The sequence below is a fragment of the Mytilus californianus genome, unplaced genomic scaffold (genome assembly GCF_021869535.1).
Source record: "Mytilus californianus isolate M0D057914Y unplaced genomic scaffold, xbMytCali1.0.p SCAF_2, whole genome shotgun sequence".
NCBI classification, from domain to species: domain Eukaryota; kingdom Metazoa; phylum Mollusca; class Bivalvia; order Mytilida; family Mytilidae; genus Mytilus; species Mytilus californianus.
The window spans coordinates 45097620-45122756 of NW_026262668.1; the positions used below are offsets into that span (position 1 = coordinate 45097620).

The 25137-nt window shown below is 32.4% G+C and overlaps 1 protein-coding gene across 1 annotated transcript; it reads left to right on the plus strand.

The window, feature by feature from the left end:
- The first annotated feature begins 360 nt into the window (after nucleotides 1-360).
- On the plus strand, nucleotides 361-25137 carry LOC127727998 (uncharacterized). The gene is made up of 2 exons (XM_052235150.1): nucleotides 361-589; nucleotides 24137-25137. The coding sequence occupies exon 2, from the start codon at nucleotides 24137-24139 to the stop codon at nucleotides 24734-24736; it is 600 nt and encodes a 199-aa protein (XP_052091110.1). The 5' UTR covers nucleotides 361-589; the 3' UTR covers nucleotides 24737-25137.

The window sequence follows — 25137 nt, forward strand, 5'->3', positions numbered from 1 at the left end:
TTTTAGTTAATTTTTATTTCCAAACATCTTGCTTTCAACTTTCAAAAAGAATATTACTTCGCTCTAACTTAGATTTGAATTGTTTTGTTTCAATTTAATTACTCATAATCAATTCAGGCACCTGTCGATCTATAGGTAGTCAAAACATTTACAAATTGCTAAAATCAGATGAAATGTATCATTTACTTATGGAATCAATAGAAGTGCCAATTACAAAAGATTCCATTAGAAAATTATTCCTATTTACATGTATGTTGACATTTTATTAGTTTTTGAGCCATTTAACGACCCACAATTAGCACATGTTGTTTAAAACCTCATTAATCAGTGAGAAAATTCTAAAATCTATTTTCTAACACGAAATCGCGATGACTATTGTAATATGCAATTTAAGTGATTTTATTTGCTAATGTAATGAAAATATTTAAATAAATACCGTTTCTCAAAACCGGATGTAGCGGAATGCTCTGTTAGATCTGCTGCATTGATTTTCCCTCCGAGTGGGTTTGATTCCTGATATATAAACTACCTATAAGATGTTTCCATACTAATCTGTGCTTGCATTGAAACAAAGCACCTGACCATAAAGGTAAGTGGACATTTTTTTTTTAATATATTTTTATCAATTGTAAAATAAAAACTTTTAGAGAACTGTTAAATAATTTTAAAATTGTTTCTTATGTTGTCTTAATGTTACCATCACCAAAAGTATGTCGTTATGATATTTTCATTTCTTTGAATCGTAACAGAATAAATGGGGATGCATCAATGAGACAGCAATCATACAACACAATAAAAAAACAAAAAAAACAAAAGATGTCTAGAGGGCACACAACTAACGTCCTTCTATATTGATATTTATTTTTATTTCTTGAAATTTTCCTTGTTACTTCTCTTTTTAAATCAAACTGGAAAAGATGGATAGATAGATAGATAGATATATAAATGTGCAAGTCAAATTTTTTTTAAAAGAAAAGTTGAAATTATTTTAATAATTTTATAGGTGATTTATCATGTTGCATTGTAATAATTTGTTTTACCTCTATTCTGAACCATGACTACAGATGATTCTCTAACGGGGGGACGTTTTTTTACAACCAAATGAAAAGATCTCCATAATATACCCAGTAATTATTCAGACAGACGGTCGATATCGAAATATAAACTATGATGGCAGTATATTGCATATTGGTGACTGAAACTGATTTTCATAATGTTTGTTGAAAAGTAGAGAAGTATAGTGGTGTAGCCTACTTTTTGAAAGTGAACAGAAAGGGTGCTTTAATTGTCCCCTTGCCACCTAAACATCCCCCTATCCCCTCCCCCCCCCCCCTCCTTCCCCCTCAAATTTTACAGCGGCAAAGGTTTTTGCAGAAGACGGTTACAAATAATTTACAAGATTTCTTTTGCTTGTCACTTTCCCCATCAGTACAATCATTGCGGGAAATAACTTTAAGCAGTTTTAGATTGGTAATGCAATATAAGTTGTTAATTTCACGCTTCTTGTTCTTTGCGTGGATTTTACTGTAACTCAATTTCCTAAATCATATAAATATTACGGACAAAATTTGAAATCTGAAATAGTGGTGTATATGTTGTGTGTATCGAACAATTTCTGTTTAAAACCTGATTTCTTGGCTTAATCGTTTGCACTTGCATTGTTTGCGAGTGTTTGATTACAAAAGCTATTAAGTGCAATCTTTTTCTCTCACGAGATTTCCTTTTAAAAATGTGCGATTTATTAATGAATCTCGTAATGTCCTTCGTTAATGTGTTTTAAGAATTTTTTAAATAAAATAATCGAGTACAATTGATGAATTAGAAAAGTCAAGAGAAATTCAAATAGATGACGTATCCCGATGTTCATGGCCTATTTGTATTAATACATATAAACATGCAGACGATACTAATTTTGTATAAAATAAGAACTTGTGGTGTGATTGTCAGTCGGACAAATATCCACCAGAGACCTAGTGACTTAGATGTAAGCAACTATAGGTCACCTTACGGCCTTCAACATGAGCAAAACCCATACCGTATCGAAAGCTATAAAGGACTCGGCATGACAAAACGTTTTAACTATTCAAACGAGAAAACGGTCGGTCTCATTTAACGAAAAAACAAATATGATAGACAGCAACCAACGACAACCACCGAATAGCATGCTTTTTACTTTGCCCAAGCACATACAGAATGTGGTGGGGTTAAGCATTGTTTGCAAGCGCTCAAGCCTTCCCATTCCTACTCCTTGTGTTCTGATGATATACGGGAACACCATATCGGGGACTCTATATCGCAATACCCGGGGATGATACTTTTATTTTGGTGTGCCACTTTCAGTTTCCAATATAGCAGATAAGTTCAGAACATATTTTTTAATTCCTTGTTTCGTTAAGCGACAACAATGATCTTTACATTTATGTCAAAGTATCACGGCTTACGCCTATACACAGAGTAGATGTGAATAGTCACGCAGAAGGCTACAATAAATGTTCAACCCCAAACCGTCAGAAAATGTAGTTATAGGTATGGGGGAAATGCAAAAATCCTTGAATCGTTCAATCAAGTGGCATTAAAAAATGATGTTAGTCGAACAGAAGTTATGTCAGGTCTTCTTGTAGGATGTTCTTCGTAGAGCCTTTGACCCCCAAGGATGACTGGGGAATAGAAATATGGTCACCACTGGTCTTCCTCCGACCGGCGGCAAAACCCTCGCTAAAGTGGGGCGTCCGTTTGGCTGTGCGGGATGTTCAAGTTCGCAGTCACGTCCGGTCAGAAAGGGGACGTAAAATCCGATGCCTCGTGTAAAGAGAGTGCCACGTTCTTTGCACGTTAAGAACCCTTGCAACAACTCTTTGAGGGGCCCGTAGGTGGCCTGTTGCAAGGCTAATTTTCTGTCCTTATCCAATATACTCTAATTTTCCCGTGGCAGTCCAAATTTCTCCGACCTTCATCCCGGACGGCCTCTATTACAGGACCTACCTATTGTATTTATTGTTAACTTGTTCTCGTCCTGAACATGCATGACATATTTGCCACTGGAGTTAAGCAACCAACAATCAATCAATCAACCAATCGTTGAGCCTTTGGATTTATATGCTATATATAATTTTATGCCATAATGGAATAAATACAGAAGGGAAAATGTGTTCACTTATCGTTGTGACAATTTGAATTTGATAAGACATAAACTCCATTTCTTTTTTTTTGTTGGTTTATTTAGTTTACTCAGTTATGGGGTTCAAGCCCAGGATGAGTTTAGCAATATTTTAACAGTAGGGGGGTATTTGAACGTTCTTTAATTATTATTATATTACCTTCTGTAGTAAACTTTTTATAGGTTCGCTCTTTCTTGTAAATATGATTTGTGATGGAGGTATTCTGTAAAATTATAATACTGTTCACGATTGACCTTAATAATTATTCATCATTGAAAGAAGTAACCCAATATTTCACAGGACGATTTTCATTACAAATAAAAGACATCTAGCCTCCCTCTTTATTAGTTTTAATATTAAACAATAATCTCCATCTCCGATGCCCTCTTTTTCCATGTAACCTAATTTTGAAATAAATTTTAAATGAATGTATTTTATTGCATTAAAGATTAATTATTATTCATCACTGAATAACACAAATGAAGTGTCTTTAATCAGAAAAAAAGAGAAAAATAATAAATCAATCTGTAATTATTACTATTTTGAATCTGAAAGTAAAATTTAAACAAAAACTTTGGCAGAAATGATCTAGTGAGATAAAAGTGGTATCATTCGACGTAAAATCAATTCAAATACGTCATAAAGCTGAAACTGGCATATGAAGATGTCGATTTCGAAGTAAGTAGCTCGTTAAATATCCAACAGATTTCAATCATTATTATACATGTTGAAATTATAAGAGGAAAAATGAAATAAAACGAGACAGCTATTACTCGAAGATGCTGACGATGGTTATAACTATAAAGTATTCAGTCAGTTCAACAGTTTTAAAATTACTAACAAAAGAATCTAATAAATAAAAGTTCAAATATCTGTTGCAAAACAGTCCGAGCGAGTATTTTATTCGGAAATTTATTATGAAAATTATTGGTTTCACTTAAAGTTTCACAACTGGAGTACCGAATACAGCAACAACGGTATCGACTAATCCAAACATGTTTTGAATACAGCAACAACGCTATCAGTAAATACAAACATACATTGAATACAGCAACAACAGTATCGACAAATACAAAAACATGCACTTAATACATAAACAACGGTATCGACAAATACAAAAACATGCACTGAATACATAAACAACGGTATCGGCAATTACAAAAACATGCACTGAATACATTAACAACGATTTAGGCAGATACAAAAAAAACATGCACTGAATACAGCAACAACGGTATCAGCAAATACAAAAAACATGCACTGAATACATCAACAACGGTATCGACAAATACAAAAACATGCACTGAATACATCAACAACGATATCGACAAATACAAACATGCACTGAATACATCAACAACGATATCGACAAATACAAAAACATGCACTTAATACATCAACAACGGTATCGACAAATACAAACATGTACTGAATACATCAACAACGGTTTAGGCAGATACAAAAACATGCACACAATACATCAACAACGGTATCGGCAAATACAAAAATATGCACTGAATACAGCAACAACGGTATCGTCAAATACAAACATGCACTGAATACATCAACAACGGTATCGACAAATACAAACATGTACTGAATACACCAACAACGGTTTAGGCAGATACAAAAACATGCAATGCATACATCAACAACAGTATCGACAAATACAAAATATGCACTGAATACAGCAACAACGGTATCGACAAATACAAAAAAATGCACTGAATACAGCAACAACGGTATCGGCAAATACACACATGCAACATTCAGTGTGTGCTTCTCTACATGTGTTTTCAAAAATAAGTAGATATGGTATGATTGCCAATGAGACAACTATCCACCAGAGTTAAAATAAAGTGGTTGTAAGTACCTACGATAATGAGAAAAATCCAGCAAATACAAAAACAAGATCGGTACGAGGCTGAGTGTTTCCCGCTACACTTATTATAACAATATATTCATAAATGACGTCTTTTTCAGTAGAACATGTACAATGTAAGTGAATACATCAATATTATGGAATAAAAACATACAATTCTATGTGCTTGTGTTTGATATAAAGCGTTTGGAAATTAGGTATTTTTATTTTGGCATAAACAATAATTCTCCAAATTTTATATTAGATTTCTTATAGAATATAACAGGATTAAAGGGGTTGCTAAGCAAAAATGTATAAGTAGAGTCTAAAAAGAGACAGACAGACGTTTAAATAATAAAGGTTATTTTTTGTTTTTGATACAGACTTTATCAGAAAGAATATCAACCGAGACCGCTAGGGCAAGCTGATATTTGAGCAAATTAAGTCAGTATACAAAAATAAAATGGTACTATTGTTTTTATGTAATTTGTCCTAACTATATGTGTTTTTGTTTAAAATATGAAATTACATGAAGTAAATAGTAAAACTAGCTGTACGCGAACAAATGTTGTGATATGAAAACGTGATGATCCTGCATTGTTACGTGGCGTCATCGCCTAATATTTCCCAGTATCAGGTCCTATTCCTGATATAAACTGACAAATATAAGGCAACTGGATCAAAAGGAAAATGTACAAATTGCCGATTATTCAAAATACTTCGAAAAATTGATTACATGAGAAATGAACATCCCTAACTTCATCACGAGCAATCAACTATCAAAATCTATCTCTATAAATGATTGCTTGATATGGTACAGAAATAATCGATGCAACAAAGTTAACAAAGACACATAACATTCAGCAAAAGGTTAAAATTTACGAATTAGGACTTTATTGCAACTATCAGAAATTCTGTAAGGTCAACAGCCATTTACTTGTGTCGGTTCCTCAATCTATTCACAAGTGGGAAAAAATGAGACAATATTTTACAGCATAATTTGCCGGAAATATGAACCCCTATCGCTTTATCTGTATCGGAATTAGCTATTAAAGGAATAACGGCGTAATTACAGTTATAACCAATTCTTCCTGTAAAGAGTATATAATCAGCAAACTATGCATAATCGTCAGATTATTTTCATTTAATGTTCAATTTGTGGTTCTCAAAATTATACACGGTTGAACATATTCTTAGACTACGCAATAATCGCAATGTGAATATTCCATTAAAATTCAAGCAATCCTTTTGCATGTAAAGTCTAAATTATGTGTGATAATAGTCATGAAAAAACCCAGAATCTATTAAGGAACAAAACTAGTGCCTATCTTGTATGATGTACATTTTGTATATATATGTATGATGTACATTTTGTATATATATGTATGATGTCCTAAGTCAGGAGCCTGTAATTTAGTGGTTGTCGTTTGCTGCTGTATATCATATTTGTTTTTCGTTCATTATTTTTTACATAAATCAGACCGTTAGTTTTCTCGTTTGAATTCTTTAACATTCGTCATTTCGGGGCCTTTTATAGATGACTATGCGGTATGGGTTTTGCTGAAGGCCATACGGTGACCTATAGTTGTTAATTTTTGTGTCATTTGGTCTCTTGTAGAGAGTTGTTTCATTGCCAATCATACCACATCTTCTTATTTTTATATGTATATACACACGATACCTGGGATGATGATAAGGACATTTTATTTCAAGCATTTAACAAGGCAAACATTTTCAAAAATTAACGTAATTATATTAATTCGTAAATGTATATATTATCAGTAAATAAATGTTATCTTCACAACCTCTATGTTCGATGTAGGATTTCTATATCAGCAAAGACGGCAATTAAGCAGAGCTAGCTTCAGTTACTGTGAGCGTTCTTCGATGCGACATATTGTTGTATCACTTCAAGATTTGATTTTTTTGTTGATGCCAAAATTATAGATTGAAGTGCTTTTTCTTTACTGATTTTTAATGCATTTTTTTGTATCTTTTGTTTTTTAACTGATCGATATAGCAGGGATGAGGTTAATTACACAAAATACTACCCTCCCCCCCCCTAAATATGTTCATGTGGTTGTCTCGTCCATTTCGAGAATCTCGTCAGTGGTCGTTTTGGTTTAGATCTAAATGTTTTAGTGCTTTAGAGAATGGATGTTGGTAACAGATCTTTTGAAGTCTCTGCTAGATTTATTGATTGCTTTTCTTGACGTGGGGCGATGGTCAAGACATCTTTCTGTTTTCTGTTTTGTGTTATTGGTTTGTGTTATATTAAAGTTATGAGTGCACACGAAATTGAGGGCCGTTTGAAACTTTTTTTTTCTTCAAATTTTTCATATTTTTATTTCATTTTAAATGTGGTTGATCAACTTGGGTGTTCTTATAACAATCAATTTGTGGTTCTCAACTAACAAGGCACATGATCCGCTTTTTTATTAAATCATTTAAATCAGATCGATCACTTGAGGCTTTTACAAGAGTTTGTATTTTTTAGCATCAGTTTTCTGTTTTGTTTACTGCATGATTACGACATAATTGTGTGATCAATTTAGGGCGGACCTTTGTCCTTCTGGGATTGCCTCATGCTTGCTTTGTCCAATGAACAATAAAATTTTAGACAAAGCACATTTACTCCGACACTCTTCTTCTTTAAACATGGAGAATAAATCACTGTGTATATATCTACTTTATCGGAATCTGTATAAATGCGCAACATGCTTGTTGTGGTCCCTTAAAAAACGTTCGTCACCCTGACAAAAAAAAACGTCAATTTTAATAAAAAGCATCAGCTGCTAATCAAATGCGAGCTGCTCCTCTCTCATAATAACCCAAATTCGTCTACATAATGAATAATATTTCGTTGTTTGTTTTAAATATCATCTATAGACTTTTGAATATAGGATTAAGAAACATATGGTAAACGGCTGTATCCAGCCACCGAAATATTTAGGCTCTTGACACAACATAGTTATTAGAATGGATGGGTGGTGTTTAAACCAAAAAACTTGGCAGAACGAAAGATTGGGAACCCAGGTTTGAACAAGACCTACGCGCTAAGCCGATTTTTAACATGCTTCTTCACAAAATAACACTTAACAGGATGACATGTCACCCTACCAGGACACATTATTCTGACTCAAAGTCGGTCATTCTTTTGGGCGCCACACTAAACTACGAAACATATAAATGAACCAAAATTAATAAACACAAGACTAACAAAGGATTGAGGTTCCTGACTTGCGTAAAAATGCACCGGGGTTAAAAATGTTTTGAGAGATCTCAAACCTCCCCTATACCTCTAGACAATGTGGATTAAACACACAACAATACGCACAGTAAAACTCAGTCTAAAAGAAGTCCGATTCCGATATTACAATATGTGACAGAAGAAACTAAGCAAAATGACAATGATCAACATAAATTAACAAAGTACTACTAGCAGTTATTGACATGCAGCTGCAGACCTCAATTAAACTGATCGAAAGAAATGTCTTCATCATATGAATTGTTATGCATTGTTGAACATATTCTGTATGTATCGACGTTTTTCATTTAAAGGGACATATAGGGTTGTCTATTTAAGCCTTCGGCACTTTTTATTTTTCATACGATGTTTAATTACTCTAGAGCAAATGTCTAACTGGTACTCATGCCGGTACTTCGGGAATGTCAACAGATAAAATCTTATTTTAGTTATTAACAAACACGACACTTATCGCTCGTTGCAATGTTTTTATACACCACAATAGGTTTTTATTGGATGATTCAATATTCTGGATTGAATAGCTTTACAAAATTGTTGAATAGTCCAATAAATCTATTCGATGTCTAAAATGTCCACTTAACTTTGTTGATTCAGTTCTTCAGCTGGTGTTTAAAAACAATTATATTACAATACCGTTTCATCTGATGAATCTTCAGTTGTCATATTGTATTTATTGAAAAGCTTTTGACAAAAACGCCTCGAATGTTAATTAAACTAACGAGGATATTTTTTTTATTAGAATCTAGATTTAAACGCTGATTAATGGATATATGTTTCTAATGTCCCTTCAGTTACCAATTATTATCACAAATCTCCATTAGGCCTGTTTGTTTTAACGTTTAATTTCAATTTTATAAATCAAAATTTTTAAAACCATGGTAGATAGTTAGTTTTGTGTTTGACATTTGTGTAGACTGTTTTCATGATAAATCGAATTATTGAAATGGAAACAAAAAATCCTTTACAAATTATAATGTTCTATGATAAAATAATTTTTTTTTCATAAATTGACATGTTATACGACATCAAAATTGTGACTAAAATGGGCCAGTGTTCTTGTTTTGAAACTATGATTGGAAAACAACAAACTTTTGGCGAGAGAAAAAAACTATGGATTTTTCACATGAAATGTGTGGGTAAAATAAAAAATGCACATTTGAAATAACAAGAATATCATATTATTTTATAATAATTTAATTTTGGATGTAACACGTCTTCTGATTGGCCGCGGAAAGTTTTTTGTCTATCAACTCATAGACATAATTTTGTCATGTAACCGTGACCTTGTCAACGTTTTTTTCATGATTTCCTCACATTTTTTATGTTATTTCTTCATAGACAGAAACGAATATTACAGTCATTCATGAAAGAAATAAATTTAAGATATAAATCCTTAAAAAATAATGAAAAATATTATAATAAGATCCAGAAGGATTACAGAATATCAGCATCATTCATTATATATCATGGTAAAACATTTTGTATAAACAGTTTGACTTGACCACAATAATCTATCACCAGAAGCATAATTCAGTTATTCATAGTACTAGTATGCTGTAAAACACCCATGTCTATGATATTATATCTCAATTGTAAACTCTTTATTGTCTTGTTTCTTTCGGACATGGTATTGTCTATCTTTCTTTGAATTTACGTTGATATCTTAAAGTCTCTATTCTAAAAAATCCAAGTCAACAAAAACATCAAAAAATTACCCGAAATCTTCTATCTCTGTCTTTGTCGTTCAACCCACGGTGTATGTATGCACTCTACTCTCATTAAAAAGAATAAAGTATTTGGTGGTCCAACAATTATAAAACAATTGATAGATGTTGAAGCAAAATGAATTGGTCATTTAAAGTAGTAATACTTATATGCTATATTTATGCAAGTATTTAAAAGATGCAATAGCAGGCATTGTAAGCGTGAATTACAAGGGGCGGAATATCATCAGAAAATGGAGAACAACATTCTACGTAGGTATATCCTTCGTAATGGAGTTTTTTTAAATCCACAGTACCCTCTTCGGACGCATGAAATTATTCAACGTGGTGTTTTCATTTTTTACAGCACTGGGTCGATACCTCTGCTTGTGGACTATCAGTCCCCGAGGGTATCATCTGCTCAGTAGTCAGTACTTCGGTACTGACATGATTTATAACAAACCTTTCTAAAATTGTCCGTTTATAAAATTTGAAATTATAAAGAAACTAAGGTTTAAACTCCCTCAGGCAAAGTTGACCTTAGATGGATTTGGCTATTTTTTAGGTATTTTTTTTATGTATATAGCTCTTTAACTGTTTCGGTTCGTATACATCCTCGGCTTTCGAATATTCGGCCTTGAGCGTTCCTGATGAAGGTAAATCCAGAAAAGCGCTTCGGACGCATGAAATTATTTAGCGTGTTGTTTTAATTTTTTAGACAATCGACTCTTTCTGTCTATAAACGAGTGTCATAAAAGTTTTTATTCTGACAAAAAATTAAAACAACACTTAATAAATGTTCGAAGTGCTTTTCTGGATTTACCTTCATCAGGAACGGTCAAAGCCGAATATTTGAAAGTAAAAGACAAACAACGCGTAATTTCAAAATAGTAAATCGTTTGATTAGATATAAGACGATATTGACGATATTTTCAGAGTTTGTCCTTAATAATCAATAACTATAATGTTGATATTTAATTTCATAATTCAATGAAACCTTGATATCTAAATTGTGGAATTTTAAGGCTTCATCTCTAAAATGTCACGATATCTAATTACTGATTTATAAAGCAAGTGATTCTAAATTATAAAACTGGATAACTGTGTAACAATGCACATATTATACAAGGACGAATCTTCAGACTTTAATATTCTACAGCAAAAAAGTCAAATAGCAAAAATACCGAACTCCGAGGAAAATTCAAATCGGAAAGTCCCTTATCAAATGGCAAAATTAAAAGCTCAAACACATCAAACGAATGGAAAACAACTGTCATATTCCTGACTTGGTACAGGCATTTCCTTATGTAGAAAATGGTGGATTAAACCTGGTTTTATAGCTGGCTAAACCTCTCACTTGTATGATAGTCGATTAAAATTACATTATATTGACAACAATGTGTCGACAAAACAAACAGATATAATAGGTAAAAATGTCAAAATAGTTTTCTGGATTTACCTTCATCAGGAACGGTCAAAGCCGAATATTTGAAAGAAAAAGACAAACAACGCGTAATTTCAAAATAGTAAATCGTTTGATTAGATATAAGACGATATTGGCGATATTTTCATAGTTTGTCCTTAATAATCAATAGCTATTATGTTGAACGTTTAATTTCATAATATGAAACCTTGATATTTAAATTGTGACTGGAATTTTAAGGCTTCATCTCTAAAATGTCACGATATCTAATTACTGATTTATAAAGCAAGTGATTCTAAATTATAAAACTGGATAACTGTGTAACAATGCACACATTATACACGGACGAATCTTCAAACTTTAATATTCTACAGCAAAAAAGACAAATAGCAAAAATACCGAACTCCGGGGAAAATTCAAATCGGAAAGTCCCTTATCAAATGGCAAAATTAAAAGCTCAAACACATCAGACGAATGGAAAACAACTGTCATATTCCTGACTTGGTACAGGCATTTCCTTATGTAGAAAATGGTGGATTAAACCTTGTTTTATAGCTGGTTAAACCTCTCACTTGTATGACAGTCGATTAAAATTACATTATATTGACAACAATGTGTGGACAAAACAAACAGATATAATAGGTAAAAATGTCAAAATAGTTTATGCAAAGCTCATCTTTTTGAAATAATACCGGCTTTTTCTCCGTCTTGTGTAGTGTTTTGACTGTTGATTTTGTTTTGCCTTTTCGTCGCTTTCGTTTTTATCATGGTATTGGCAGTTTTTCTTCGGCTTATGATTTCTGAGTATCCCTTTCGTGTCAACTGCCCTTTTCAAAGACTCTAAAAATTGACGGTTGGTTGCTGGTTCATTCAATATTAACATACCACTTTTTCTATTCGTTGGGATTGTATTCATTTGTAGGTTATTTCATGAATATTGTGAATATTGTCCCGAGTAGATTTTTTATACCACGATCTTGCGATCGCAATATCTATTCAACGAGGTATACTATTCGTCCATTCAAAGCTTGAAGAAAAAAACTGTTTAAAATATATTTTAGTTAGTGATGACTCTATATTTGACAGAATATTGCACTATAATTTTAAGTTACGTTTTTTAGAAAATATTATTTTGATACATGTATACAATAATTTTATTTTTGTTTTGTTTTGTTTTACTTTATTTTTTTTCAGATATACATTTTGCATTTTTTTCTCAACACCATATATAGACATGACTTGACATTATTAGTTATAAAGCGTAATAATGGGATTGGGTCACATTATTAAACACATCCTATGACCGTCTATCAGTACGCCAAATGCAACAAGTAACACAGAAGAAAATCTGATGCTCATGATTATAAAAAAATTGTTTTGAATGAAACTAGGGTAAACAGATCCAATTGAAATTGGTTCTGAGGTCATGTCCATACATGTCAAAACATGTGCACGTCTGCGAAGGGAAACCACAATGGAAAAATGTAAATTTTATTAATATTACTATTTTCGTGTGTCCTTATTATTAGGGCAAATATAAGTGAACATTAAACATCAAATCTTATTACACACTGCTCTGTCATACACCAATTGAAGCTTATCGTTCTTTCTTTCTTCTTTGATCTTAATCGTCCAATATAAATACTGTTGCAATTTCTGTCAAATCAATGTCCGATGTCAAAAGAATGGACAATTTCTTTACTTTTGATCTGATAGCAATATCCTGTCTTCTGAATAGTAAAAAAACATGTGAAAACAAGGACAAATTTATAACAGAGCTTGTTTTGGGCGAAAACATTACTAAGTTGTAAAACTAGTGTCTGATATATTTGTCATTTTTAACAATAAAATATAATTATGTTTGAACTATATGTAACAAGTCACTTTTTTAAAATATTATTGACGATTTTCTAAACAGAAAGTTCGTAGGTATTTCCGAAATTTCAATGAAAATTGTAAATAGTGACGGAAAGCCAAATTAGTTGTTTTATGATTAAATTGTTAATCACATAAAACCATATGAAACAAATATCGAATTTAATGCCAAAGAAATGTGACTTCATTTATTATATACAATAACTCTTATTGTAAAACAGAATAGTCATTCATGACAGCTCATACAGATGCCAAAAAATACCGCAACCGCTATCTATCTAAAGATAGATTTTTAGCCGTTCTAAGTTTTAAAAAATATAAATGGTCAATATTAGGTGCAACGAAAAAACACGCCTTGAAAATTTAAAAAGTTAAAAAAAATGTACATGGGATTCCTGCTTGTATTAGTGAATTAGGGGCACCACTTTGGTATTTCAATATGTATTATTACTAGAATGACAAAATGTCATCGTCTAATGAAGTGAATAATTTTCTTTACTGCAATAAATATTTGATATTGATCGACTTGAAAGAATAAAGAATTTAGTATGTATAGATATAAAGACAAGCTTTCGAAATTAAAGAGATACTATTTATAACTTATTGAATTCTCCTGGCGATCACCAATACCATTGTTAATTTTCAGGATTGCTATGATTCATTCTATAATACATGTGTGTGTGGGGGGAAGAAAGACAAAAGTTAATATTGCAAACCAAAAGATACCCCTACATTAACAACTACATCTAATGGCTTTAATAAAACAGTAACAGTCTTAGTGACGCCGACATATATTGTTTTAATCGTATATTTTCTTTTGTCATGAAATTGTTTAATACCCACGCTACATCAATTTTTAAAGACCCAAAACTTGTCCTACCTCCATGACAAATATGTTGTTGTCCACGCAGATAAAGCCCCAAACAACATCGTTTTTGTGTGTAAATATCATAACATAAACTGCTTGATAAATGAATTATGGATTGACTATTCACTTGGAAACTCAACATATACCCTCACGACACTTACCAAAGAGGAAATCCTAGATAATCATAGGTCTGTTCTATGTTCCTTTGGAATTTCAACCAAAGATGAAGAACTGGATCTTCCATCACTGTATTGGATACCTAAACTACATAAGTGTCCTTACAAACAACGGTATATTGCTGGGTCTTCCAAGTGCTCCACGAAACCTCTTTCTAAATTATTAACATCTATTTTATCAGCAATCAAAGCCGGGCTCCAAAGTTATTGTGAAACTGCCTATTCTAGAGGTGGCGTGAATCAGATGTGGATACTAAAAAATTCCAAAGATCTTTTAGAGTACATACAATCTAAGACTCTCTCATCTTGCAATAGTATTAAAACATTTGACTTTTCTACACTTTACACAAGTATTCCCCATTCCAAACTAAAAGACAAATTGAAAGAGTTGGTATTACTTTGTTTCATTAAAAAGAATGGCGAACGTAGATACAAGTATCTTGTTTTGGGGAGGGATAAATCCTACTTTGTAAAGAATCACTCTGATTCAAACAAAAAATTCTCTGAAACTCACATTATCAAGATGCTTGATTTCTTGATTGACAACATATTTGTTACGTTTGGAGGACGTGTTTTTCAACAGACTGTCGGAATTTCAATGGGAACCAATTGTGCCCCTCTTCTTGCCAAGAAGTTAGCAATATCCTTTAACTCTACGTTCCGCTATATAGATGATGTTCTCTCACTAAATAATTCTAATTTTGTGACTATGTTGAACGAATCTATCCCATCGAACTAGAGATAAAGGATACTACAGACACAGTTAAGTCTGCCTCATATCTTGACTTACATCTAGAAATTGACAATGAGGGTCGGTTGAAAACAAAACTTTACGACAAAAGAGATGATTTCAGCTTCCCAATTGTGAACTTTCCATTTCTATGTAGCAACATTCCAGCAGCGCCTGCATACGGAGTATATATCTCCCAATTGATACGATATTCCCGGGCTTGTGTTTCCTATCATGATTTCCTTGATAGAGGATTGCTCTCACAAGAAAGCTATTAAACCAAGAGTTCCAAATGGTGAAGTTGAAATCATCCCTTCGTTAATTTTACGGACGCCATCACGAGTTGGTTGACCGTTATGGAATAACCGTTTCACAGATGATATCGGATATGTTCCTTATGTCGTAACTACAATACCCTTCCCTTTTCACGAATGTGACTTACCGAATTAGACTATTTACCGGATTTGTAATAACATAAACAACACGACGGGTGCCACATGTGGAGCAGGATCTGCTTACCCTTCCGGAGCACCTGAAATCACCCCCAGTTTTTGGTGGGGTTCGTGTTGCTTAGTCTTTGGTTTTCTATGTTGTGTCGTCTGTGCTGTTGTTTGTCTGTTTGTCTTTTTGTTTTTGGCCATGGCGTTGTCAGTTTGTTTTCGATCTATGAGTTTGACTGTCCCTCTGGTATCTTTCGTCCCTCTTTTAAAGAAGCTTCAGTTCTACGTTATTTGTATGTTTTAAGTTGATCAGTACTAATATATCTTGACTGTAAAGACGAATTTTTCTTTGGTGATTAACAACTAAACAACAACTTTGGAATTGTTTAAATACTGAAATTGCTGTTTATGCAAAATGTTATTCGTATAAACTTAACCTTTGTACATAAAAACATAATATAGAATATTTTCAATTTTGATGGGATGTCAGAGATGGGAAATCAAGCAGATAAACAAAAAGTTTTAAATTGTTATAACTAAAACATCATATATTAGTTTGATGTTAAGAAAATATATATAAGATTGTTTATTGCAAAACCTTGGACAAGTTAGCACTTAACTTGGTTATTTTTGGTATGTATAGGGAATTCTTGCCTCGGAGCGTGGGAGATATAATAACTTTATAAATTCTCCTGGCGGTCATCAAGACCAATTTAGCCAACAACGTTTAACGTTTTTTATATACATGCTGGATATTGCAGAGAATCCGTTGTTAATTGGATGGAAAAGTTGCAATTCTTTTATTGTATAAGCTTGTTCGTGAATTTTCTGTATTATTATATTGTTGCTAGCAAGTAAATCATAAAACGTGACTGGATATTAAATTTCGTTTAAAATTTTGTAGAATTAAATTTTAAAAGTTTGATAATAAGTAGACAATTATTAATTCAGTTCATTTCAATCTAAAATAAAATACGGATAGATTGAAGTTCATGAAAGTTTTATTTCTTCTATATCATTAAAATTGGATATTATTTTGAGAATGACGGTTCATTTGATTCACCAGTATTCTAGAATACATTGTGTTACAGTACAAATTGCTATTTTCATGATTAAGAACAGTATCAGCGCCACCCCCAATCAGGTTATTTAAGAACTACCATAAGTTCTTTACATTTTTAGTTTGCCGAATAAATAATATTGTATACATCGAATGAGCTCCTTTGAAGGGATTTTACATTTTAGACTTATATGTTCTTATATAGGATATTTTTCATATAGATTTGTATTTCAAAGTACTATGTTTGTAATTTTACAAAAATCTCTATCATGAAAAATGTACCTTACGAAGTGTATATTATATGCAGGAGCAAATCCAGTATTTTTGTGTTGTTTGGGTATAAAATTAGGCGAAGGGTCTGAGACAACCCCGGAAGCTCCTGCCTTTTCATATTTTTACATAAGTTTTTTCTATCCCTCTCTTTTTTACTTGCAACCCATGGTTTTGCAGTTTTAGGGTGCATAAACCCACCAATTGTATTAATGTGACAGATTGCATTACAAAGGATAACTATCAATAAAATGGAAACATAAATTAAATAAAGGCAACAGTAGTAAAACGCTGTTCAAAAGTCATAAATCGATTAAGAGATAACAAATCCGGGCTACAAACTAAAACAGAGGGAAACACATCAACTATAAGAGGAACTAACGGCAACATACAAAGAAACGAAATATTTTGAAATAACTGCCATATTCCTGACTTGGTACGGGACATTTTAAGATAAAATGGTGGGTTGAACCTGGTTGTATAGCTAGCCAAACCTCCAGCTTATATGGCAATGTTAAAAATACCGCTAAAATGAGTAACATTACGTGACAGGAATACAATACAAATAAACGCAAGAACACTCAGGACAGGGAAATACATAAATAAATAATATAATAGTACATTACAACATGTAAACCACAGAATAACAACAGACCCCTCCCATGGATTTACGACAGTACACCAGCACACCACAATAGAATTATGAACTGTGCGTCACACGAATGTATCAACGCCACAAAACGTGACGTATTTTTGTGACGTTTATTTTGTCACCGGATAATTTCTAGTAGAATATAAAATTGGGATTGAGTTTGTAATGGTGTTATTTTATATATTTTTCTAACCATTACAAGAATATTAATATAGAATTGTGTTTGTAATGGTGTAATTATTTGTATTTTCTAACAATGTCGGTTTTACTTCTAAATCAAAACTGTGTAAAAACAAATAAATTCTGTGCATATAGTTGCTTAAAACTAAAAATCATATATATAAACTAGCTGATTAAATATCTAAACTATTTGGAATTTGGCGAATGGTTTGGAACAGCCTCTGGTGCGCAAGTTTACCATGGTTACTAGAGTTTAACAGTTTTACTCTTTATTGATTATTTTACTTTTCTATTTAACTTTTTCTTTTTTGTGCTTTGTATTATTTTCTTTTCTTGTTTTGTATTTATTTTTTTGTTTTCTTAAGTTTTGGTACTTCTTCTCCGTCTTATTCTTTTGTCTTCACTTGTTCGTTTGTTTTTATTCATAGTGTTTAAATAATTTGTTTTGTTTGGGGGTTATCTTTGTGGAGCTTATACTTTTTCAAGGGGTATGGGTCTCAATAAATAGGACTTCGAAACGAGTTTCAACATTTTCAATTTATAATATTCATTTGTAGTCTTAAAGCTTCTTCCTTGTCCCATTGAGGTTTGCAAACAGTGTTCCTAATCTTCTATACGGCATTTTTTTTTGTATCAAATAGAATAAGCAGAACTGAAAAACAACAAACCAGAATATATTATCAAAAATAGATACAGGAAAATCAGCCTTATCATACCTTGACAATGTCTTAACGAGAAACCTGCCTTAACTGAAGTATTCAACAGGAAGATGTAATGCATATTTCTTTTAAGTTTAACCTGTCCAAACCGACCACCTGTTTTATTCCAGAAAAATCTCAAAATGGCCTAGAAGTTTTTCCTATCGATAATTCAACATGTCATAAAGTTAGTTCCAGTTTTATGCCTAAAAAATTCCAATACAGAAGCATTATCACGTTTCTCTCTACATACAGACACATTATGTTGAATTTATCATCATTGATAGAAGAAGAATATAACATAATGTAATGGACGGATAAACATCATCAGTAGCGAATTTATTAAATTTAATCGGAACAAATCGACGCATATTTTCCAATTAATGTTTATTTCAGAAAGATTGATGCCAAACACAGTGGAAACATAACACCATACCTCAATGTGTTTCTTTTGATAAAAGTTATATATTGATTTCTTCTCTTGCAACATAATATAACAAATTATAAATGCGTTGGAAATGATTGCTCCTCGACAAAAACTACGTATTTAGAAAAAAGAACCATTTTCAGTAAATGACTTACATAAAGAAAGTTTGTAGTTTGAGGACATGACGACACAATTCAAAAATTAACTTTAAAAAGAACAGCAAATGCATGTTAAATCTAATTAATTTGGTTAAAATTGATAAAAGTGTACAAAATTTAATAATGTTTTAGTAAATTTTAAACTGCTTTGAGGCGAGTTGAGTTATGGTAGCGACACATTAATTTTATGAAATTCCCTTCCACCAAGATTATGCTTAGCCTTAAGTTTCATTAACATTATATAAAAGTGAACAAATATTATCCATTGTACTTGGAAACGGTAAATTGACCCGCCATAGAACTAAGCTACATAAAGCATTCCAATAATTGTTGTTGATTGCAGAAGTACTTGTTTAACTTCCGGTTAACCAGGTTTGATAAACATCATTTCAACAAGATCATTAAATTTCGGATTCAAATTCCGAACGCATTTCCGTTCTTGAAGTAATTTAAAAAGTCGCGATTTACAAGACGATACTTCTTGTTAATCAACTGTAAATACAAAGAATACGCATGTCATTAACAGAACAGTTATACCGAATTAAGAACAGAATGTTGACCATGCATAATTTCAATAGGAATCAAAACATTAAAACCCATTTATTGTGATATTGTTGAGTATTACATCTGCCAATAAGCTCTTTTCAGATCAAATGCTACACAAATGTTGCTAAGCGTTCAATTTAGGTTTACAAATACTTTGATAATTAAGCAAATACTTTTTGGTGCCGTTTTTCATGGTACAGATATAGTATGTTAGTTTGTTTTTGGAAAATGTATATATTTAAACCTGCGCTACAGACCTATTTTATTAGATTGTGGTATTTTGGTGTAAAATGGATGAAATCTATATTCAATTTCATATTACTTATAAAAATTAGAAGATGTGGTGTGATTTCCAATGAAACAACTCTTCACAAAAGACAAAATGGCACAGAAATTAACAACTTTAGGTCACCGTACGGCCTTCAACAACGAGTAAAACTCATACCGCATAGTCAGCTAATAAGGCAAACAATCAATAAAACTTTTTTTTATTGTTTTTCACGTGTTTGAAGAACGTGTTATGTAATGAAAGAGTGAAGAGTGACTGCCTTCCTTTCATTAATACAAAAATCGAATAAGTAATATTTACTACTAATCCGCAAGTTTTATGTAACTCCCAGTGTAAATGGGAATTCAAATGACACAAGTTTTAATATATAATGTTACCGACTATTGCTTATACGTGAACATGGCATTTCTTCCTGACAGCGGACTGTTATCTCGTGTAGGAGCATGTTAAGTATCCATCTTTGCATGTTGAAGCATCTTCGAATTTTATTCTTTTTAAGCAAAATATTAATAAACCCTGTCTTAGAAAACAGGTTCATGGGCCCAATGAGTTTGATATTATAGTAATATCAATAATTTATTAGAAAGGCTACCCATCGGGGAAAAAATCAATATAACTATTTTTGTTGTTTTTCGAGTGTTTGAAGAACGTGTTATGTAAACGAAAGAGTGACTGCAAAATCGACGAAGTAAATGGCAAAAAAACACATTGTTGTGTTAAATATTAAGTACCGAAGTCATTTAATGTGTTTCCTTAATATTGTTCCTTTGTTCCTTTTGCCTTTCACTGCCTCGTAGATAAGCTACATTTTCTCAAATTGTTTACCAAAAATTTGCATTACAAGTAGACACTGTTCTATGCAGTTTGTTCAGGACGATGTCTAAGATTCTGTCTTTTTGCAATGTTTATGGCGTGGCTGTATGAAATTTTCTATGAAGAACTGCCACCAATATAGTGTATCACATTATGATTTCATATTAGCAGGCTAAGTAATTCGTCCACACGTCTTCCTGACAGTGGACTGTTAACTTGCGAAATAGCAATTTAAAAATCCAACTAAGTGTGTTGGTCTTTTTCAAAGCAGGGTTCAAATTCATATTACATCAACAAGTTCTCCTCGCCCTGTTAAAAATGTATTTTTTGTCACTGGACTTTAATTACTTATTATCTATCAATTTTAGTTCCGAGAGAAAAAAAAATCTTTTTAAAAAGCAAAAACAAAAACAAAAAACCAACAAAAAAAAAACCAACGTTTTATTCAGATCTTTAGATGTTATTAAACAATCAGAATATAATTTCATACATGATATTTTACATTATGATGTAGATGCATGCAACAAACTAAGAACACACTTAGATCTCCGTTACCTTTCATTTGTCAACATTAATGAGGTAACGCAAGCCTTCCTAATATTTTTCTGTATATTAATTTTAAAAACATTGTGCAATCTCACTACCGACGTAAAATTTCCTTTATTAATGGTATGATTTTTCTTGAAATTTCCTTTACAAAAATTATCTAAGAAATGAATGTTTCTTTTTGAAATTTTATTGGGGTGTAAAAGTGTTGTATACGCTTCATTCTAAAATGTGTGCACAATAAACACTTTTGCAACCCTATCAAATTACTAAGTAAAACATACATGTAATGTAATTATATAATTGCGTCTGGCGCAAATACAAAATTTCAATCCTGGTATCTATGATGAATTTATTTACAACCACTGGGTCGATGCCACTGCTGGTGGAGTTTTTATTCCCCGAGGGTTTCACCAGCCCAGTATTCAGCACTTCTGAGTTGACATGAATTATCATTGATATGGTCATAATTATAAATTAACTGTTTACAAAACTTTGAATTTTTGAAATACTAAGGCTTTTCTACCTCAGAAATAATTTACTTTAGCTGTGTTTGGCAAAACGTTTAGGAATTTTTGGTCCTTAATGCTCTTCAACTTCGTACTTTATTAGGCAGTTTTAACTTTTTTTTGATTCGAGCGTCACTGATAAGTCTTTTGTAGACGAAACTTGCGTCTGGCGCAAATACAAAATTTTCAATCCTGGTATCTATAATGAGTTTATTGTTGTAACACTGAGTTTGCAGAATTGAGCTTAGACGGGATATGGCTGTTCTGTATAAACAGTGTTTGTGCTCTCAATCGTTTATATTGATTTGGCTTCCAACTGTTTAGGTTTTTCGAGAGTTGTTGGTGGGTCTTGTGTGGACTGGACGTATGTCTGATGTACTTTATTTTAAATCTGGTATTTTTGATGAGTTGTTGTTTTTTGTCATATTATTCAAAAAGTTCGACTTGCCTTTTAATCTGTATCATTCAACATAATTTTGTCCATTTATATTTTCTTTTGCTGTTATGATCAATATTGGCTACATACCCAGCCACATTGGTACTACATTTTTCGTTGATTTTAAAAGGTACAGAAACAGTGACTATAAGGGTGAATTATTACAGCAATAAAATATTAACCTTGTCTCATCTGGTCTTTTCTTTTAGCATGTAACTACCTGGTAAGAAGTAAAATAAAAAAAATACGGAACTCCAGGGAAAATTCAACTGTCATACAAGTGAGCGGTTTAGCTAGCTATAAAACCAGGTTTAATCCACTATTTTCTACATACGAAATTGCCTGTACCAAGTCAGGAATATGACAGTTGTTATCCATTCGTTTGATGTGTTTGAGTTTTTGGTTTTTCCATTTGCTTAGGGACTTTACGTTTAGAATTTTCCTTGAAGTTCGGTATTTTTGTTATTTTACTTTTTTCAAAACGGAAAGTCCCTTATCAAATGACAAAATCAAAAGCTTATACACACCAAACGAATGGAAAACAACTGTTATATATTCCTGACGTGGTACAAGCATAGTACAATTTTAACTATTGTGTTTTACTTACTATCGATCTGTTGACTTACGTCGGTCCTTCGTTTTTTGTTCTGTTTTACAGCTAGTGTATTGGTTCCAATTTCGGAGTTTGTGGATGTCCTCCAATCAATTCATGGTTTATATCAGCAGGAAATCTGTGTGTGAATCTTAGATTATCTTTACAGATGACAAAAGCTTCGGACTGTTTACCTGTTACATTCTTTCTTTCTCTTTGGTGGTCTCCTTATATTTCGCCAGCGTTATGTCGTATAGGCCTCGAATATTGTGTTTATAGTGCGTAGACTGCTCACTTGCTGGATTTACTTTCTTTTTGTTAATATATCTGCTTTTTCCTGTGACAAAAATGGTGCGGCTTTTTGGATTGCTGAATCTACCCGTTGTGGTAATACTGGCTTCTGATGAGCTGATAGCAGCAAGTTTTCATTTCTACTCCCACTTGGTGAGCATTTTTATTCCTTTCAAGGAGGTGGTTGCTTCTGTCAATGTATATTTGTTCCGCCTAACAGAAGTTTCACTGGAAACTTTGTTATAAACAATGTCATAATATCTGTTCCTGTTGGAACAAATATTCTATACCATTTATTCCGTTAGGAACATATACTGTAATAAATATTCCAGTGGCAATAATATTCCAGAATATTTTTTCCATTTGGAATTTATATTATTGAGGAACTTCTATTTCGTGACACTTCTTTTTTAGGGCCTTGTTTTGTTGTGTTCCTTTCTTTGCAGCTTGTTTCTCAACTTGATTCCACGATTGACTTATATCGTACAGGTATTGACTTTGTGTTCTCAAGTCAATTTCTTACTCTCTAACTCTATGCGTCCAATCAAACAAAAGTTCAATTGTTGAGATTGTAATGATTTGTGGTCACCAGGAGCAATGTTGGCTATGGTAGATTGATCGCGTGCTAAAAATCCTCAGCTTGTTCTCCTGCCATGTATGCAAATCTTATTTATTAACATAAGCTTAAATGAAAGATAAATAATGTTTGACTGAATTCCAATCAATTATCAACTATTAAGAGATTTCTAGAAACATAAAGTTTTAAACTATTTATTTTAGTAAGACCAAGTCAAAGATAGAAAAAAACACGTCCTATGTCCGGAGTGCATTTCTGGATGTACCTTCTTCGGGAACGCTCAAACCTTTTTGAAAGTCGGGCATGTATAAAAACGTAGAAACGTAAGGACCTCTGCCACCATAAAAGACTTAAAAAGAATAACCAAAGTCAATTAATGTCAACTTTACCTCTGGGAGTTGAAATCTTAGTTTCTAAATAAGTTCTTAATTCATCTACGAGTATATTTTAAAAATATGTTATAAATCAATAAGCGTTTTATAAAAGAAACTCGTGACATGAATTAACAAATCACAGCTTTTGAATAATGATATTATATGATAACACTTGTTTAGGCTGTAACAGCTTACCAGTTTTGTTATATTTTTCAGATGAAAGCATTTCATACTTCTGTGTTTATTATGGCCATATTTACCACGGTATTTGCTGTAAAAGAACATCCTATTTCCGTGAGTGACACGGGAGAAGGAACAGCCTGTGATACAGACATGGAAGTGGCAAATACGTGTCTTGCATGTTCCCGTATAAATCAAGACATTGCCGTTCGCATTACTGATTGCTGTACAGAATCGAAGGCATACACTGTGTGTCAGATCTGTACAAAAGATCCTAGCGGTTGTCTGGAAGACGCAAGAAGTATCTCAAGCGACGAATATATAGATGATGGATCATCCGAGGAGACCGAAGTAGATAAGAGATATGGTCGAATGTTTATGGGAGGCTGGTCGTATCCAGGACGACAAGATAAGCGTTATGGGAAAATGTTTGTCGGCGGAGGTTACCCTGGTCGATCGTTCCTCTTTGGCAAACGGATGAATAAGAGGTTTGGAAGAGTGTTTTCTAATGGATATGGGTATCCGTATCGATCACCTAGTACAAAGTTTGGCAAACGATTTGGAAGGCTCTTTACCTCACAGACCGGAGGAAACAAACGGTATGGATCGTTGTTTCTGGGAAAGAGCAGGTGGTGATCATGTACATGTATATGCCTTGTTGAACAATATTTAGGACCTATTTGTAAATAATTGTAAATATACACTTAAAGGATACACCGAATCGTGCTAGATTTGCATATTTTATTAGATAACTAATGTATCTTTCTTATTTTAAATTTACCACTAGATAAACTAGATATGCAAAAACTTCAAAAATTAAAACATGTTTTCCTAATTTGGGTAATATTTTATCTAGCAAATTGTACTGTTTTGTGATAAAATGAGAACCTGTTTCCAGTTTATAACTGCAATATTCAATTATATCATTAACTTTTTTTTATCTTTTGTTAAAGTTAAATGTCGTAAATCAGTTATATTTCATACATTTCTTTGTCGGGAAAATGTATCTATTTATCATTAAATAATTACAAAGATAA